Source organism: Lactuca virosa, chromosome 7, assembly GCF_052849685.1.
Source record: "Lactuca virosa cultivar CGN04683 chromosome 7, Lactuca_virosa_CGN04683_v6, whole genome shotgun sequence".
Classification (NCBI taxonomy): Eukaryota; Viridiplantae; Streptophyta; class Magnoliopsida; order Asterales; family Asteraceae; genus Lactuca; species Lactuca virosa.
This window is the reverse complement of record NC_136432.1, coordinates 158,812,969-158,834,748: the sequence shown is the minus strand read 5'-3', so window position 1 is coordinate 158,834,748 and position 21,780 is coordinate 158,812,969. Positions and strand designations below refer to the sequence as shown.

Below are 21,780 nucleotides of genomic sequence, written 5' to 3'. Positions count from 1 at the left end.
CTAGATAACTCGTCCATCCTTTGTGTTGGTTTAATTTATGATATTTTTTTATTTAGGGTTCATTATTGGCTTAATGGTTGTTGGTCTTTTCTTCCCGAGTTCTGATTTAGCGTTACCATCTCTATTACTTGATCGATATTCTAGTTTTAGGGCAATTAAGAAGAGGCCTGTGTGCCAAACCCTTCAGACATTTGGGTATACTCGAGAATTTGAGAATTGATAGTATAAATATTTTAATTGTTTTCTCATATAACACATATGTGAAATCAATTATTCGTTCTTTTAGCTTAGAAAATCAACAAGATTTTTCATAGAAAGTTTCTGCCCACATTTAGGATGATTGAAAGGGAAACAGATGAAGCGGACGGTTCTACCCTTGGCCCTGTTTTTTCAGTCGTTCATCAAATAAGGAGAACGTAATTTCATATTCATCTGTAGACCTCATTATCATAATTAAGCAAAAAGGCTTTTGTTTCATTTCTAGTCATCTCTTGAATGCAAATTGAGGCTTGAGACTATCATGAAACTTAAATCCTTATTTTGTTGGTTATGTAAGCATAAGTACTATGTATTTTATTATAGAAAAGATAATGAATATTAAAGGCTGAAGTTATAAGCTTGACTTATTTATTACACACAAAATACTCCAAACGTGAAAATTTTAATCTTTATTGCTTTTCAATTACCCTCTAAAAACTACATGATTTCACTGTTTCAGGTTGTAATGCACATAGTTTGAAGGATCAGACAGTTTTTGTGTCAAAGTTGATTCGTTTATGTCCCTCTCTTGGTAAGCACAATTTAGCTCCTTTATTGGTAAGCTTCATTTTTTTGTGTCAAATCTGCAATGTTTTAACTGTGTTTGTTACATCTATGGCAGGTAAAAAGTTAGTGAAATTGACTAAGGAGCTCAATAAAAATCCATCCTGACCGGACCTACTATTGCTTTATATATTTTTAAGGCTTTCTTGAGGTATGAAAAGATATATCAACTCCAATTGGATGGATGCGTGTTGAGGTAATTCATCTCATTGTATATCCAAACAAAAACTCAACATTTCCAAGAGTAGACACTATTTAATGAGATGGATGTTCTATTTTGTGATGAACATAAAATATGGATTCTCATGTAGGGCGAGTACTTTTCAAATAGCTTTTCATTTTGTTTTATTGCAATTAGCTCTGTTTTTTTCAATCAATAGTTTTAATTTTATTTGTCGGATAGCTTGGTAACCTATGGAATGACAACACTCCCATTGAGAAAAAGATGTTACTTTGGATCGTTATTATGTAGGCTAGGGAGTTTCTGTATAATTATATGAGATACAACATTCTAAAAATACATGTATGGTTAGTTATTTATCTTTCCAACATCATATTTTTAGTTTAATGATGATAGAGTTGATATACTTGATGCTGGGGACAATACCTCTGCAATGGAAAAAACTTATTAATATATATTATGGATATTAATCTTAGCAACAGTGAACATGGAGCTTATTTGGCTGTTTTGGTCCCTCAACTTGCATTTGTTATTTCTGTCATTGTAGGTCCCTATATTTTTCAGTATCTATCACTTTATTATTTTGTTTCCCTTTCTTTGCTGTATTCGTCAGTGTATCATTTTCTACCCTGGTCTGTTCCAATGGGTTGAATTTTACCCGACCACGTATACTGTTTATGGGTTACCACATCAGTTACGCTGTCGGTAGTGGAACTTGCGACGTGTCCTCCATCGACGATGCACCGACTCCAACTTCCAATAGCATTGCTCCGGCTACCCATCGCCTTCCTCTTACTGTTTCATCCTAATCCTCTTCTCTCCACCGTTGTTCACCTAATATCGATGTCTCCACCATTAGCTTCTCACATATGAACAATTTTTTTTTGCTTTCCCCTCTTTCATGCTTTCCAGATATATATCCTTTCCAGATGTTTCTTTTGCATCATCTACTTTCGATTCTTCACAACTTCTGACGGTATTTGGAATTTGCGTATTCCCACCTCAATTGAAGCTTCAAACAGGTCTGAGGTTGTTTGTAGGCGATGTAGCAACAACCTGATGAGCCCTAACTTCTTTTTTGGTTTCGATTTTGGAATCAAGAATCGATTATCGACAACAACAATATCATTCAATTCAGGAACGTTCTTCTTTTGATTTTATTTGATTATATTTTTTATTTTATACATATATTCACTTTCCCCTGCATCCCGTTTTTTAGGTGATAAAGATAAAGAGAGACCACCTTCTATTGACTAAGCAATGCCACATCATCAACTAGTGACCGTTACAGAGAATTTGCATGTTTCAAGTTGTTAGTAGTGTCCTAGTTTTTTGCTTATGCACGTTGAATAAAGCTGGTAGAATTAGTAGAAGTTAGTTCCTATTTTTTTGGGTTATTTTCATATAAGAGTCATGTACTTTCCAGTTTTACAAGTTAAGTGAATGCAACGTTTCATTCCAGTACTTTACATATCTCTTTCTATCGTGTTTTCCTAACTGTAGTTCCAAGTTTTCATCCTATGAAAGTTAACAAGTGGTATCAAAGCATTGCTAAAGATGTCAGAGTTGCAGTTGGTAGGAGTAGTCAAGAAGTTAAACCATCAAAACTACAAGTCTTGGTCTACCTGTTTAAGTTCGTATCTACAGGGCCAGGATCTGTGGGAAGTGGTAAAGGGAAATGACACCGTTCAGCCTGCAAGAGAGACACAATATGGAGCCTTGAGAAAGTGGAAGATACTAGCCGGTAAAGCCTTGTTTATACTAAAGACAACAGTGGAAGAGGATCTGTTAGATCATATTAAAGACTCCTTGGAAGCGTGAGACACCTTGGAAGTACTGTTGTCCAAGAAGAATGATGCAAAGTTGCAACATCTAGAGAATAAACTACTTGGAATCTCCCAAAGAGATATGACCGTTTCGCAATATTTTCATAAATTGAAATCACTATGTCGGGAGATTAGTGATCTTGATCCGGAGGCCAAGATTGGTGAGGCCAGAATGAAAAGAATCATAATTCATGATTGAAGACAGAGTATCACAGCTTTGTTGCTGCCGTTCAAGGATGGCCAAACCAACCTTCAATTACTGAATTCCAGAATCTCCTATCAAGCCAAGAATCCTTGGTGAAACAATTTGCAGGTGTACAAGTTAAGGCCAATGATGAAGCCCTGTATGTGGAAAAGAAACACAAGGGCAAATCAAATGGGTCTAAAAACAGAAACTCAGGCAAATGGAAATCTATGTCCGATGAAAAGAAAAAGAAGGAGAAAGGAGAAGCCTCGTTCGGAAATTCATCAGACAACAAGCAACGTTCACAGGGCAAGAAGTTTCCATTCCGATGTTACAATTGCGGTAAGAAAGGTCACATGGCTAACGATTGTCCACAGCAAAATGAAGAAGAGAATGCAACGACTGCACATATACAAGAAGGGTGGGATGTGAATGCCCTAATGGCTCACGTAATGGGCCTCTAAAACCCAAGTGTCAACCAGGTACACTAATTCAGAAGCCCAAGTTGTTTTAGCCCAAGATAATATAGTGAACAGGAATTTAGAGTGCCCAGATCTTGCCCTAGCTACGACAACTGAAAGGAGTGCAATTCACCTACACGAGTGGTTAGTCGACTCCAGTTGTTCTCATCATATGACCGGACAAAAGAGCCAACCCAAAAATCTGGTAAAGTACAACGGAAACCAAGTTGTAGTCATTGCAGATAATTCCCGACACCCAATCGCCAATATTGGGGATGTCTCTCGCCCTACTAACTCCGAGAGGAATGAACTGAAGCTGGAAGATGTTGTTGGATTAGATGTCCAAGTCCATAACTATTATTGGTATGTACTTGACCCGAGAGTAGCATGATCCATTTGGGTTGCATATCATCAGGACAATTTGTTAGGATGGACTTTTGAGAGAAGGTTATTTATGGTTTATTAATATATTATAAGTTATAATATATTAATATGAAATCATATGTTTTAATTAGTATTGATCAAGAATTAATTTGGAATTAATTTAGTGATCAAAAGAGACTAATTAAATCTATGGGGACTAATTATGTTAATTAGTTATATTTATATGTGTTGGGCTTATGATCCATGTTGAACCAAGTTTATGTATGGATACATAAAGAGTTGGGCCACATGAACCATGGATCATAAAACCCATGGGTATGGATTTGGGTTATACCCATGACTCTTGAAATACCACACATATAAATACATGCATCATGACCTAAAAACGCCACTTGTGGTTACACATGAAGTTCTTGGAGTTCATGGGTGTTTTTGGGTGCATGGAGATTCTCTCTCAAGTTCATCCTTTGTCCATGGTGTGTTGTGATTCCACTTGAGGCTTCCACACTATTGGGGCTAAGCTCTTAAGGCTAGATACATCAAGACTTCAACCTCCACCATAAGGTATGTTATCCTAACTAGATTCTTGTGTAGTATATGATATTTGTATGCTAGTATAGGCTAATACCTTGGAAACTTCATATTTGCATGTATAATAGAGAAAACATAGATCCAAGGTATTTAGGGTTGTATGTACACCATAGGATGTTGGATTATACCAAAAACCCAACAGTGGTATCAGAGCCATGGGTTGTTTTCTATTATATTTGATGCAAATGTATTTTTTTCAAAGTTGAAAAAAAGGAAAAAAAAACATGAAGTTTGTCAAATTTTAAAATAATTACTTGATTTTATGAAAAACTAATTAGTTGTAAAATTTGAGTCACTTTACTACAAGAGTTGAATTAGGTCAATTTATTAAAAGATAGAATGATGTGATTATTTTATTTGTTTTAAAAGTTTGATCTAAATGTTTTTAAGGAGTTACAAATTTTGTCATAAAATTTTGGAGCTCAAAAGTTTTTTTTAAAAGTTATGATCTTAAGAGTTTTGAAACTTCCATAAGTTATGGATGTGAAATGTCTCATTCATTAACTCTTTAGGTTATGAATTCCAAGAGTCTTCAAAGGATAATTGTCAAAGTTTCAAGATTTGTATTAATTTATATGATTAGCTAATTTCTTGAAAATTGTTGATGTGAAGTATCTTACTTATGAGTTTAATCTAGATCATAGAAAAATTATTTTATTATTGTGTTAATTGGAATATTTGATCTTAATGGTTTTTATGAACTCCATAACTTGTCCTCAAGTTATGGAAAACCAAGAGTTTTTACTTTAAATGTGTTATTAATGTCATAGGTTAGAAAACTTGAAGAGTCTTTTCTCCATAAATTGTTTTTTATGACTTCCATAACTTGTCCTCAAGTTATGGATTTTCAAAAGTCAATCCATTAAAGGAACATTAAACTCATATGGTATTAAAATGAAAAGTTTTGAAAAGTTTCAATACTTGTCCTCAAGTTTTGGAATTTGTAAAGTCACCCCCCATGTACACTTTAATTCCAAACCCTAGAATTTTAAAAGGTTAAAATTCAAACTTTATGGACTTCATTAAATTAATTAAAGTGTTTAATTAAAAGAGTTAATAATTCCATAAAGACATGGTTTAAGTTTAATTAAATTAATAGTATAGTTTAATTAATAGATTAAACCACCAAGGATTTTAAGTGTTTAAAATACACCCTTGTACTATTATTATAATTTTAATTATATAGATATGTATAAGATAATGTCAATTTTACCATTAGTAGGCCTCATTCACGAAGCCGGTCTATAAGGGGGGTATAAGGTTACTGCCTATAAAATGGCAGTTTAATGGGTGTCAACTCTCACCCACTGCTTCCTTGACTAGTGGAGGGTCGTTAGCCGAACGGGTAGGATAAAGACTATAACTCTCCCTTCATTAAAAGTATAATGATAAATACTAAGTAACTAAACACTTATAAATTCCCAATCTTAGTTACTTAGGAAAATGTGAAATGGTGCTAACCCATGAAAATTCACTTTTCACCTTTGTTAAGTCGTTAATGGAGCGTGTGTGGTTAACCGACACACTAACATGGGACTGACAATGTGTTAAGTTTATCACAGATTGGTGGAGCGTGTGTGGTTAACCGGCACATCAATTAGGTGATAAAGTTAAGGGTACCAAGTTAATTTGCATGGTTATTCACACCTTGTTTGTGATCCTCGGCATCCCAATCACAAACTTGAGAGGGCACAATCGAGATTCAAACATGCCATTGAAAGTTCAATGTATCTCAACAGATCTAGGACTTTCAAATCCAATTAAAACTTAATTATATTTTGTTTTTCATGGTGGAAATTGGTAAATCGTCATTTACCTACCTTCAACTATTTTATAACTTGGATTACGGCATCCCTCTTCCAGTTATAAATAGGTTGTTGGGTCCTAGCCTTAATATTTCATATTGGGTGTTATATTAAGGACTTTAAATCAACTAAACTTGAATTTCTCCCATTATAGATGTCTAGTTAAGACAACTATGGTCTTCCCAAATCTTTAGGAAAAAGCTTTCCTGATGAAGATGATATCCCACATGGCAATCAAGGTGAAAGATTAATCCCTTTGTTGTACATTAATGGGACTGGAAATCATGCTTCACTTCCTCTACCTCCTCCAATTATTCTCCCTATCCCACAAGTTCACATACTTGAAAAATTCAAGGTCACTCAATCCCTATTGGCAAGCCGGGAGAGTCGGGTGTCGAAGTCTCAAGGTAGCTGGCTGTTGACTTGGTTCTTCAGTCACACCCTGATGACAGATCAAGATATGACCCTTAATGATCTTAACAATTTGCGTGATGCTGCTAAATCAACAATGATTTGGGGAACTGGTAAAGCAAAATTTGATTGTAAGATCAACTTCCGAAACTTCCATGGACATTGACAATGGTAACATTAGAAGTCCAAAAAAACTTTCTCTTCCCAATGGAAAGGGAACGGCCATGGTCAAGTCATTTGACCTAATGGTAAAGAGAAAGGATAAGTCTGAGATAGTCTCATGTACCATTTCCAAAGAGTCCATATGTTTCATTTGCCAAAAGAAGGGGGCATTGGTTGCGAAGCTGCCAGATTTACCTGAAAGATATGGTAATGTCAAAAGTTTGACTCTACTTCAGGTAAAGCCCGTTATCTAACTCTATTAAGTATCTCTTGGAGATTCCTAATACATAATGCAATCTAATTACATTTTGATGTTTTAGAGAATCAAAGGAAGCTTAAAGAAAGAGTATGCTGATTCTGATCGCGAAGTTGGTTCGGTGATTAGAATTTTGAGCAACTGCTTAAGAGTTACGATAGATTGCTTAGGAATAGATATCAACATAGTTTTCATATGTATTTGCATTGTAAGGATAAGATTTTTCCGCAAGTTTTAAAATAAAAAAAGCAGTTTTGATTTATTTATTTTAAGTATCCTTACAATGGCATTTGTGAAAAATTGTTGTTTACATGATTACATTGATAGCAATATTGGAAAATGGATTTGATTCTTTCATTTGTGGTAGTGTCATAATTTACCAAATAAGGAAAGATTCTCATCACCCAAGTTTCAGTTGGATAGAAACTTGGAATCATGCAAGTTGTATTGTGTGATGAATGAGAATTGTCATCTTTGGGAAATTAAGACTAAGTCATTGTTCACATGTATATGTGACTCAAGTGAAGGACTAAGGGATCAAGTACACATTCTTCTGCACTAGTCAAATTCCACCACAAAATATCAATAAGACTGTTCGTTACGATTTACTAAAGTTTAGTAAATATGGTTATGCTTACAAGTTTAAGTGTAATTCTGAAATATTGGAAAAGTTTCAATTATTGACAGAGCGAATAAGAAGAATCAAATTAGACAGAAGGATAAAAGTTTCTCAAATCTGAAAAGATGGGAGAGTACTTTAAGTATATTTTTTTTATGATTATCTTAATGATTATAAAACCATATCACAATTGATCCTCTAAAGACATCTTAGTGCATTTGTTTGGCTATGGAGAGGAATCATGAATTGTTGAAATGGTTAAATCAAAAGATAAATCATACTTCGTTCCAAAAAAAAAAGTCTTAGAGTCATACTCTAAGATTGTAACTTTAGTGACATGATTTTAAGAAAGGTTTATAACACTTTTCAAATGTAGAGTAACATGTTTCTTACTCGTGTACATTTGGAATTGGTAAGTTGTGTTGTTTTGGATAAAACAAAGACCAACTAATGCCAATTATGTGAAGTGTTTGTCTTGATTAGAATCCACACTATCTCTAAAATATTTGGCAAGATAGTCTTATATGTCAAGAGGATAGTGGGAGTCTAAAAGATCCTGAAATAGTTTCAAGAACTAATCAAGAATAAAACATGTATTTCATCACTAGCACATGACTAGAGGTATATAACCTATCGTGTTGACATATTCTTATTTCTGTGCCCATTCTAGTTCAAGTTGGCTATGCATTTGAGTTCTACATGTTCTCAGTTGTTTGCATAACTACTTGGAAGCAATGGTAGGTCTTGTGCTACCAAGTGGCAAGAAGTTAAGATTGCACAAGTTCAGTCCATATGAGTTAGGATTTGTCACTAACCTAGTCTTGTGATTATGGTTTTGACAAATTCACATGGATAGGAACAGATACACCATAAAAATCTAACTGTCATAAGGTTTCTCTCTGATTCATGAAAATGATGGTGAGGAAACATTTTCACTAAGTAGATTTTAAGTAGGTAGCAATTGTGATCTTTGCATTCTCAAAGTTGTTAGTGGAGCGTGCGTGGTTAACCGGCACACTAACATGGACTTATGAGAAATGAAAAAGGTCTAAACAATTGAGACTATGATTACGACATCCCTTTTCATAGTTCTGAAATTATTTAGACACACCTGTGATCTATCTAAGATAAGGTGTATGATTTTGATAAAGTCTTGTCAAAGCAATCTCGTATCATAAATCTGAACTTTGGTAAGGAAGTCAATAAAGTATTGATTTCTAGAAGTCCAGTTGATTTCAGGGTACATGTCAAAGCTAGTGGGAGCATAAGTGTTATGCTAGTAAGATAATAATCATTGTGCTAGTGGGAGCATGATTATTATGCTAAGTGTTGCAAGTTAGCAATGTTAATTATAGAAAACAAAAATTTCGATTCGTTTTGAAAAGTTGTTTTGCTATAATTAAGGGAGAGGATATACTTCATTTCAATTCTAAAAGCTTATATTGAGATTTTAATCAACTTTAGTCAAGGATATATATATGAATGTTATGTTGGAATGGTTCAACATAAGGAAATTCTATATATGTTGCGTCCTCAAAATTCGATTATGATTACGGCATACCTCTTCATAGTTCGAATTGTGAGAACATGGCAAATAAAATTTTTGTAGCATGACTCGTGTCCCATATGACTAAAATGATTAAGCAATTGTCGAGGACAATCTGAGTTCTACCAAAGATTGGTTGCTCATTGTCACACCCCGCTAAAGCGGAAACACGAGGCGTGGCAGTATGAAGGGTTTCATAGCAAAAGTTAAAAGACAACACCAACCATAGTTTAAAAATCATTACATAGATGTTATTGGATTGGTAGTTGCGATTGGTGACATTTGGCGAGATAATGCAGATATGAAAAAACACAGACTCAACATCCAAATTCAAGATGCAAAGTTTGTTTTTATATATTTTAATTTTTATCGCTTATAATACAAAATTATATTATATTGCTTTAATATTTTATTTTTCAGTGGTTTGCAAGCTCGTGTCACTTTGTGGGGTCATTATGCTTACATAATGCAAAACTTTATCAATAACAATCCACACAATCTTCGTATCATTATTATCCTTCAATTTGCAATGCTTACAATTTGGAGAGGTGAATTTTATTTCTTATTATTTTTATATTAATAATAAGTAAAATAACCCTTATATTTTTATTTTTTTAGATCGTCCCAGAGTTAACACATATAGAAATGTGACAAAGCTTTTCATTAACACTGACATTGATGAAATCAATGTTTTCATCAAAAGGTAATATATGTTTTATCAATTTATTTATACTATTATCCTTTATGTCACTTATATTGATTTTTTTCTTATAATATCAGTTTAGATGGAGATGATCCCCCAGATTCATCTTCGAATACACATACACTTAGTATATCCGATCAAGTTTATCAACATGACGATTTCATACTTAACTTTCAGTCCAAGAGTATTGTTGATGTTCAGGAACACGGAAGAACAAACTGTGAGGTCAAATTGGAAAACATTGGCTGAGTGTTAATTTTAATATAAACTTTCAGAAAATTTGTTCCTTTAGACTTATAAATATCTATTTTATTTTAGTACTTTTAGATTCTATTTAGAATGTTGAAACATTTGATAGAATATTATTTTTTCTTTGTCTGGTTTGTTACATAATTTTATGTTTATACATTATTTTTTTGGCATATTCTCTTTATTGTAGATAGAATTATTTTAATTTTAATATTAAATAACAATTATGCACTTTGATATAGAATTATACCAAATGAATAGATATATAAAAGACAACCTACTTTTGAATGTTTGTGTGTTACAAGCAGAAAAATTCTACACTACATAAAGTATGGCTAAATGAAATTTTCGTCCTTTAATCTTTTAATTATTTTTCTATATTTCCACATGAGTTTATTCTTATAACTTAACTTATTACACCAAAATAATATGTATTTATGTTTCTATTTCTCATCATTAACTATAATAATTTATTGTAAAACATCATTGTTTTTTGTTATAAAAATATACCAGAACATCATAAATACAATACTAACTATTTTTGAATTCAATTTCTAATGTATTACTTCCCAGATTAGCATCTTTGCAAACCAAAGTTTCTTGCCTAACCTAACACCAATCACATAAATACCCCAGGATTATCAAAACTACTAATTTCCAATTTTTTAAAGGATGAAATGACTTAAAAATTAACAAATTGATCAGGAAGTTCGGCCAATACAAGAGCATGAGAAAATAACAAATATTGTATAAGATGGAAACTATCAACTTAATTAAATCCAATAATATAAAAGCATAAAGTATCAATAAACATGATCAGGTAAACTACACCAGGGGAAAAACTCATGAAGGGACTACAAGTAAGGGTAAAAACGTCCAAACATTTATCTTACATCTCTATAAACTTTGTCCATTTTTATTTGGAATGTATATAACAAAAAAATTAACTTATTTACTTATAGTAATCAGATTAATAATTTGCACAAATTAAACCCTAATTTATAGCATATTTGAATTTTAAATTTCAAAGTATTATGCACACATATTGAATTTCAGAATTTCATTCAAATTCAAACTTACTTTGATTGTGTCACCGGTGTTGAGTGTCAACCTATTCGTCACTGCCACTCCATTTCTCGCTCAGAGCTTCAAACACATCTTTGCTGCAAAAAAATCCCAGGTAAAATTATCTTTTCAAGTAATGTGTTTTCTATTAAAGAATCTAACAATCAACAACGATCTATATAACTTCTTGCCTTTTATTTTATCCTCTTCAACCCATATTGTTTCGTACCTTCATTCGCCGACTTCTAAATTGCAGTATAACTTTCATTTCACTTCAAGATGGGTCTGTACCTGTATTATAGTATCTGCCTACATCTTTAGCAATTGACAGGTTTCCATAGCATTTCTGAGATCGATCGTTTTAAGATGCTTTGGAAATATAGATTTGGTTATACTGGAAAAGGGAGTCGTATTCGTTTCTATTACAAGAAAAGGAGGAAAATGGGGTTACTCAACACTGAGAAGTCTTTCTTTAGTATATTGAATATTGAATTGAATAATATAAATATAAATTAATTTTATTTTAAAATAAAAACAATATATATACATATACGAAGACATCAAATGATGTTTTTTTTTTCTAATTTTATCTATTAATCGTATGTATCACCACTCACTCTTTGGTTAAATATAAATTAATAAATAACATTAATCTTTATATTTATATGTCATTTTTTATTAAATTGTGTTTTAAGATGACATTACATTTTACATTTAAATTGTAATTTAAATAAACATAAACTTTTTAAATTGCCATTTTATAGAATATGTTCAACAATTTAATAAGTAAAGTTTAATTATATATCATTATACAATATTATTATTTACATATTTCATTATCATAACAAATTTTATTAGTATCTAATTTTCAAATTCAAGTTTATACAAATTAAATTACCTACAAATTGTATGTAACAATTATTAACATATGCTTAATTTTATTTTTAACTATATTTTTTTTTATTTTTTTATTTATCGATCAAGAACATGGATGAAAATGACGCTACAGAGAGAAGAAAAAAGAGAAAGTTATATTTGGATAACAGAAAATCCAAAAAACACAATACTACATCATCGTGTCATCATACATATGCAGCACATACGATTCATTTTAGCCAATACGGTACTTTTCTTACTTTATTTTGCATTGATGATGATGATATGTTTGTTTCTTATATATTTTAAATATAAGATATAAGATTCATAATTTTTTATAAGTGAAATAAATACATTACGTTATATTTAAATTTATATCAAATAAAAATGTGTTTAAGTTATTTTATGCTATTTTACAGGTTCAAATAACAGTATCGAATCTACAAGCGCTAAAGAGAGGAGAAAAATTAGAAAGTTATATTTGGATAATAGAAAATCCAAAAGATTACATACCACATCAACCCATCAAAATTCATCTGTTACACATGTTTCTTACACGTCGAATAACGGTATATATATTTGTTTATTTTACAACTCTTTTGTAAATATAATATAAATATAAACTTTGCATACTCTTTAATTTATTTTATTTTTAATAATTAATATTTTTTATTCTTACTAACCATTTGTTTATTATATAACAGATATCTACAATCGTTGTCGTATTCAACCTCCTTCAACAAATAAATATGTTACAACACATTCATCAACAATTTCAAATGGTATGCATTTCTATATACCAAAATTTTATAATATATGCTTCAAATTTATATAACCGATAACAATTCCTAAAGTTCTAATCTTTATTTTCATTTTATCAGACAATTATATTTTCAACAATAACGTTCAAACACCGCTATCTATTTACAAAGATAATTCAGTGTTTCGCATTGGCAAGACATCCACCAATCCCTCGACAATAATTCATACTTCTCATTCATCAAATATAAATGTTAGAACTCCCTTTTCTAACATTTCAAATGGTAAGCATTTCTAAATACACAAATTTATAAATATATGATTCACATCTATATTAATTATAACAACTATTGACTTTGTACTTTCTATTTTTATTTTTACAGGCAATTATATTTTCAATAATAACTTTCGAACACCACTATCTATTAACAAAGATAATTTGGTGTTTGGTAATGCCACGACATCCAGCAATCGTTCGACAATAATCCAAAATTCTTCATCAATCAAGTTACCAAGAGGAGAACATCATCTAAAAAGGAAGACTTCACATATATCCTCTATACCTGTTTTTGACTTGACATTAGATGAAGAAATTAATGATGATCATACTGTTCAAGATATTTTCCATGGTATATCAAAAGGTGATCATAATTCTAAATTATTTAATATTCAAAAAAAATTTAATTATTTTTTTAATTATATATAATATTTTTTTTTTGCATTGAATAGAATACTTAGATCATGGAGACAAAATTGTTACATGTAAGTTTTGTCATGCAAAATTATGGATACATGAATCGCTTAGAGGGCAAAAAAAAGGCAATACATCTTATTCACTATGTTGTGGTTACGGCAAAGTTGAGCTACCACCCTTAAAAGAAGCACCGTCATCTTACCAAAATCTTTACAAATCGGTAGATTCAAAAAGCAAACACTTTATGAAGAACATTCGACGTTACAATTCAATGTTTTCATTTACATCGATGGGTGGAAAAGTTGATTCATCCATCAACAAAGGCAACGCACCATACATATTCAAACTTAGCGGTCAAAACTATCATAGTATGGGAAGTCTTTTACCTACACCTGGATCAAGACCAAAATTTTGTCAGTAATACATATATGATACCGAAAATGAAATTTCAAACAGATCAACAAGTATTGGGTATATTTTTACAATTTCCTATTCTTTAATAAAGTAATTTATTTCTTTTAATTTTTTATTAGCATTAAATAACTTTTATAATATTTTCAGTGGACCGACAAGCGCTTCTACATCAACTTCAATATCATCTGATCTCCAGATTATCGAATTTTTGAAGGTTATGTTAGATTCAAACAATGTGTTGGTCAAGTATTATAGGATGGTAAGAGACAGTCTTCACGAAAATCCTGGTGCTAATTTGAAGTTAAGATTAATCGGAAAAAGAGAACAAGATGGAAGGACATATAACTTACCAACTTCTTCGGAGGTAGCCGCTTTAATTGTTGGTGACATTTCTGATTCAGTTGAAAAAAGAGACATTGTTGTTCAAACCTCATCAGGATTACTTCAGCGTATCAGTGAATTACATCCTTCTTACCTTGCTCTTAAGTATCCATTACTATTTCCATAGGGTGATGATGGTTACAGAGTTGACATCCTTCATAGAGGTATTACATCTTCAAGTAATAGCAAGCGCCTGACGTGTACAATGAGAGAATTTTTTGCTTACAGAATTCAAGATAGAGATCAATCGTTCTCACTACTTCTCAATGCAAAAAGGTTGTTCCAACAATTTTTGGTTGATGGTTATACAATGATTGAAAGTGAGAGATTATTTTTCATACGTAAGCAACAAAAAATTCTTAGATGTGAGTCTTATGAGAAATTGCGTAATCACCAAGCACTCGGGAGTACAGATATATCGAACGTCGGGCAACGTGTGATCTTACCTTCTTCATTTACCGGTGGTGCATGCTATATGATGCAAAACTATTTGGATGTCATGTCGCTTTGTAAATGGTTTGGATATCCTGATTTCTTCATAACCTTTACGTGTAATCCAAAATGGCCAGAAGTTCAAATGTTTCTTAAGGACACTCCACTTCATCCAGAAGATAGACCGGATATATTATGTAGGTTATTTAAGATCAATTTGGATGCATTTATTAAAGATTTAAGGGAAAATAAAATTTTCGGCACGGTTCAAGCAGGTATTTAAATTTATAGTTTAATATATAAATATAAAATATTATCATTTATATTTTTCCTATAGTTATCTAAATTATGTTTTTTATTTGGTATGTATGTATACATACATACACCAACAATTTGTTTAATTGCTAACTTCTATCCTATTTGTATAATTTTATGTGAAGTGGTTTATACAATTGAATTTCAAAAAAGAGGTTTGCCCCATAGTCATATATGTCTTTTTTTGCATGCTGATTGCAAGCTTCCTACAGTTGAATATATCGACCCGTATATTTCTGCCGAGATTCCAAATATCAATGAAGATCCAGAATTGTATTCACTTGTGAGAGAGTTCATGATCCATGGTCCATGTGGAGCTGAAAATTTCAATTGCCCATGCATGGTGGACAGAAAATGTTCTAAAAACTTTCCAAAGCAATTCTGTAATCATACTTCAGTTGATTCAAACGGTTTTCCCTTATATAGGAGAAGAAATGATGGAAATGTTGTTGAACAATCGGGGATCCAGTTAGACAACAGAAATGTTGTTCTATACAATAAATATCTTTTGAAAAGATATCAGGCACACATTAATGTTGAATGGTGCAATCAAGGATCTTCGATAAAGTATTTATTTAAATATATAAACAAGGGTCCTGATAGGGCTACTTTTGCTATGGTGCAAAACAATAATGATTCTGATAACAACGATGCTGTGGATGAAATCAAAGAATATTATGATTGTAGATATATATCTGCATGTGAAGCATCATGGAGGATTTTTAAATATGATGTTCATTATAGGTATCCTGCTGTAATCAGACTACCGTTTCATCTTCCTGGACAACAACAAGTTATATATGAGGCAGACGATGATATTGAAGATGTTCTTGACCGGCCTTCAGTTGCTTCTTCAATGTTTACATCTTGGATGAAGTGTAATGAAATCAATGTAGAAGCACGGAAACTTACTTATGTTGAATTTCCTACAAAGTTTGTTTGGAAACCTAAACTTCTAATTTGGAAGCCAAGGGAAGTTGGATATTCAATTGGTAGAATTCACTCGGTTTCACCTAAACTTGGCGAAGCGTATTTCTTAAGAATTCTTTTAAATAAAGTGAAAGGTCCAAAATCATTTGAAGAAATTCGCACAGTCAATGGTGAAATATGTTCTTCTTTTAAAGACGCATGCTATAATCTAGGCCTTTTGGATGATGACAAAGAATACATCGATGCAATTAAGGAAGCAAGTCTTTCTGGATCTGGTTATTATCTACGGTTTTTATTTGCTACGATGTTATTGTCCAACAATTTGTCTAAACCAGAGAGTGTGTGGGAAAACACATGGGAATATCTGTCAGATGGAATTCTTTATACTCAACAACAGAGATTAAAGTCTCCAGGTATTATATGTTTATTACATTATTATTAAATCTATATCATATAAAATTCAAATATATGTTCAATTAGATTTGACTTTCATTTATTTTATTTTTTAATTGGTTGTAACTAATATAACATTATTCATACAACTTTATCACTAAACGAAGATCAAATTAAAAACTTGACTTTGTTTGAGATAGAACAAATTTTACTCCGAAACAACACCAGTCTCAAGAACTATAGAAGGATGCCTTACCCTGATGATGATTCAGTTTCATCTTCAAACAATCGCCTGATAACTGAGGAGCTCGATTATGACATACCAAATTTAAAGAATGAGTTTGATCGTCTTTTTGTTTCATTAACAGACGAGCAACGCAACACTTTCCTTGATATCATGACTACGGTTAAAGATAATAAGGGAGGTGTATTCTTTATTTATGGTTATGGTGGAACGGGTAAGACATTTCTTTGGAAGACAATTTCTGCAGCCATTAGATCTGAAGGTGAGATTGTTTTAAATGTAGCTTCAAGCGGGATCGCTTCATTATTATTGACTGGAGGCAGGACAGCACACTCTCGGTTTATAATACCCATTAATCTTAACGAGGATTCTTACTGTAGAATAAATCCAGATAGTGATCTTGCCAATTTAGTAAGAAAAACCTCATTGATCATTTGGGATGAAGCACCTATGGTACACAAGCATGCATTTGAAGCTTTAGATCGAACTTTGAAGGATAGATTACGGCGTTTCAATCCTACAAACTCGAATACTCCATTTGGAGGGAAAGTGGTTGTTTTTGGAGGTGATTTCAGACAAATTCTGCCTGTTGTTCCGGGTGGCAGTAGACAAAACATTGTTAATGCTTCTTTAAGTTCTTCGTATTTATGGCAACAATGCAAAGTCCATAAATTAACAAAAAACATGAGGCTAACTGTTGGAAGCGATCCATCTGCTGTTGAGAAAATAAGGGGTTTTTCAAACTGGCTTTTGGACATAGGAGAAGGTAATCTTGGTGGTCCGAATGATGGTGAAGCAATTGTTGATATTCCACAAGATATTCTTATTAATGATCCATGTGATTCTATAGGTTCATTAATCAAGTTTGTATATCCTTCAATTGTGGAAAACTTCAACATTGCAGGTTATTTTCAGGAAAGAGCAATACTTGCTCCCAAAAATGAAGTTGTCCAAGAAATAAATGACCGTTTGCTAAAATTGATTCCAGGAGATGAAAAAGAATATTTAAGTTCAGATAGTCTCTGCCAATCCGAGTTTGTTCATAATCAGTTTGATTGCAATTTATATTCACCTGATGTTTTAAATGGTCTTAAACTATCAGGTATGCCAAACCATAAGCTCATTTTAAAAGTCGGTGTTGCAGTTATGCTATTGAGAAACATTGATCAGAAAAATGGTTTATGCAATGGCACTAGACTACAAGTCAAATCTTTGGGCAAACGTGTTATTGAGGCAGTCATCATATCTGGAAGTAATATTGGAAACATTACTTTTATTCTAAGAATGTCTTTAACTCCTACTGAAGACAAGATCCCGTTTAAATTCCAAAGAAGACAATTTCAATTGGCTATATGTTTTGCAATGACAATTAATAAAAGCCAAGGACAGTCTTTGTCGAAGGTTGGTCTGTTCTCAAAGAACCCGTTTTTACACATGGCCAATTGTACGTTGCTTTATCCAGAGTTCAAAGTAGAGAGGGATTAAAATTGTTAATTCTAGATAAGAATGGTAGACTAACAAATAAAACATCAAATGTTGTGTATAAAGAAGTTTTTAGATTTTTATAAATACTTTGTACAATTTTATTTTATATATCAAATTTTGTGTCTATTTTATTTAATTTTTTATTCAATTACACAAAATTGATAATTTTCTAACATATCTACAAACACAAACTGTCGATTGGATATTCAAAACACTATACTTTCGTAATTTTAAAGAATCATTATATCATTATCAAATTACTTATGAAAAATATAATTTATTACGTATTAAAAATTATTTATAATTCCTTAATTAATATATATTATTTTAATTATATTTAATTTTTATTTTCTCTTCCGTGGTATCCACGGGTTATAAACTAGTTATGCTAACTAAACATTTAAATAATGTTTTACCGTACCGAGTTTTGAAAATGTCCACGTTGAAAAAATCACCTTTCAAAAGTAAACATTTTGAGTATATAAAATTTTAAAAACCGCTTATTAATTTCATTTAATATTATCTTATAAATCAATATCTATCAAAAACATAAACACATAAGAAATTCAAAATAAGACTAAAAATACTATAACATCGAAAATTTAAAATTATACATATAAATTGAACCACTTAACTATTAAAAAATTGTTAGTTAAAAAGAATGGTGGAAATTAAAAATTTTGAAACACCACTAAACATTGAACTAATTATTAAAGAATAAAAAACTAATATAATTTATAAAGAAATGGACATCTATTTTATCACTTCTTCTATTCCGATGATAACAAAATTAAAAATGAAATGTCTACGGTATTCATCACTCACTCTATATTATATCTTTCTTTTCAACAAACTTATTATCTTAGATGTGTACGCATTTATTACTTGCAGATGTCTACAGTTTTATATGTAAGTGAAAATTCTATATGTACCATTTGAGGGGAAGAGCGCTTGCGTATCCTTTAATTTAACGATTTATATGAGTGAGGGTATATATAAAATTTTCACTTACATATTTTGAGGTCGAGTTAAATACATAAATACAATATATATATGTAAGACTAAAAAACAAAATAAACATAAAATATCAATATATTTTTATTTTTAAATCATAACACCGTTATATTATAAATATGTTTTAATAGAAATTCATATTTGCAGATGCATTATATACCTTGCGGAAACTATATAACATGTTTCCGGAAAAAAATATTAGCCGATCGGAAACTATTTGCTAGCTAAAAAAAGGAATTAAACATAAATTTTTAAGACTTCAGTCTTAAAACAAAGATATAGATATCTTGATTGTTAAATTTACATTTTGACTTTCAAGGTTTGGTATAAATTTGTAAGCGTAGTGTCGAAGATTTCCAAAATTTACAGTACATGTGTAATAAGTTCTGGTTTCATTATCCTGAAAATTTGTAAGCGTAGTGTCAAAGATTTCCAAAATTTGTAAGCGTAGTGTCGAAGATATCCAAAATTTACATTTTGACTTTCAAGGTTTGGTATAAATTTGTAAGCGTAGTGTCGAAGATTTCCAAAATTTACAGTACATGTGTAATAAGTTCTGGTTTCATTATCCTAAAAATCGTTAATTTCGGGTTTTAGTCTCATTAGATTCAGCCAATTAATTTAAAAGGCTCTCTTTTAAAAGCCCTTACATATCATGAAAATCGTCGGAATAAAACAAATAAAAATAAACAATTTGACGACCGCCGAAATGACACTAAATTTTGTCTGGAAACTAATCGTCAGAATGAAACAAATCGCCGCCACTACATGGCGCGAGTACGCTACTAGTATATATATACATATATGGTTAGGTTCATGTGAGACTATTGCCTATTCTATTTTTACGAACAATAGAATATTAGAATATTTCAACAAAAAAAATTTGGTCTCACAAAATTATGTTTGTCTCAAATGCTCTATATCTATATATATATATATATATATATATATATATATATATATATATATATATATATATATATATATATATATATATATATGTTCAAATAAAAACAGTAAATAATGTGAAAACGTAAAAATACTATGTTTATGTTCTTCAATGGCTGTTGTATATGTGTATTGTTGAAGTAATTCTAATAAGAAAATTAACGTTTGATTATTCATATATTTATTAGAATGTTATTATTCTATTATATATTTATGCATGTGTATTTTTCTAGTAAATTTTAATTTTAGATTAACCTATGACTATTCATTTATTCATTGCTGAATAATAATATACAGTTGTGGATACAAAATTCATTGCAGAATAATAACATAAAAATAGTGTTTTTATGTTTTCACACTATGTACTGTTTTTATTTTAACTATCCCATATATATATATATATATATATATATATATATATATATATATATATATATATATATATATATATATATATATATATATATATATATATATATATATATATATATAAAGCACAATGTTAACCCTAGCTAAAAAATGGAATTGGCCTCCATTCTATCAGTTGATAGTCAACCAAGCTCGCTACAGATCAAGTACAAATTAGCTAGAGATCAGCAAGCTAGGGATCTTCAATTCTCAAGTCATATTTAACTATCTCCACCTTGACTTGAGTAATACTGCAAGATACGTAAACGAAGAACTTCCCCTATGATCTCTAGTCAATTCGCTCCGTAGGGACTTAAATCTTACGAACTTCAACTAAGTCCAAGAAAAGGTTGAACTTCTATGTGGGCAACGACTTTGTTAACATATCAGCTAAATTCTCATTAGTATCTATCTTTCAAATAGAACACTTATCTTATTACAAATCATCACTGATGAAATTTAGCCTCACATCATGGATGCTTTGGAATAAGACAAGTGTTCTATTTCACAATGTAACATGGTGATTTTTCACCCAACTTTTTTTTTACCTAAATTTTTTTTTCAACAAAATTTGGGTGGACACTTGTCTAAATTTGGGTGAACATTTTTTTAAGACAATGTATTTTCACCCAAATACGATGTTACATTGGGTAATGTTCTATACCAACTTGTAACATCCTGAGTTTTCACCCATTTTTTTTGTTTTGAAAACATTTATTAACAGAATATGTTAGCGGGAGTCTTATTTTGAATTTTATAAAAAATAACCAATATTACTTTTACATTAACCAAATCAAAACAATTTCTCAAAAACAAGTGTTAAGAAAACTCAACGACGTGTCCAAATGGTATCAATACTACAACATAAACTAGAATGTAACTACCCAAAAGCCCTATCCTCACCAAGCCGATAGACTATGCTACATGTACCAATGCAAGGTAACAACAAGCAAATAAATAAGTGTCAACAAATGCTAAGTGAGTCAACAATAAGTACAATGTTAGGAAAACACACATAACATATTGTAACGCTTGTTTCAGGTATCATATATTTCTCAAAATTTTAGGGTTTTGCACTGGGACTTGACGAGTTGGGGAGCTCCAACTCGGCGAGTAGAGATCTTTTTGGACGCGGGACTTAGGGTCTACTCGACGAGTTGGAAGGCCCCAACTCGACAAGTAGACGATGGAAAGGAAAACCCTAATTTTCAGGATTTGTACC

At 31.2% G+C, this 21,780-nt stretch overlaps 1 protein-coding gene across 1 annotated transcript; it reads left to right on the top strand.

The window, feature by feature from the left end:
• Positions 1 to 14,594: 14,594 nt before the first annotated feature.
• Positions 14,595 to 18,188, top strand: LOC145127265 (uncharacterized). The gene is made up of 3 exons (XM_079062489.1): positions 14,595 to 15,096; positions 15,262 to 16,479; positions 16,660 to 18,188. Exons 1-3 carry the CDS (start codon positions 14,595 to 14,597, stop codon positions 18,186 to 18,188), a joined length of 3,249 nt encoding a protein of 1,082 aa, XP_078918615.1.
• Positions 18,189 to 21,780: the final 3,592 nt, after the last annotated feature.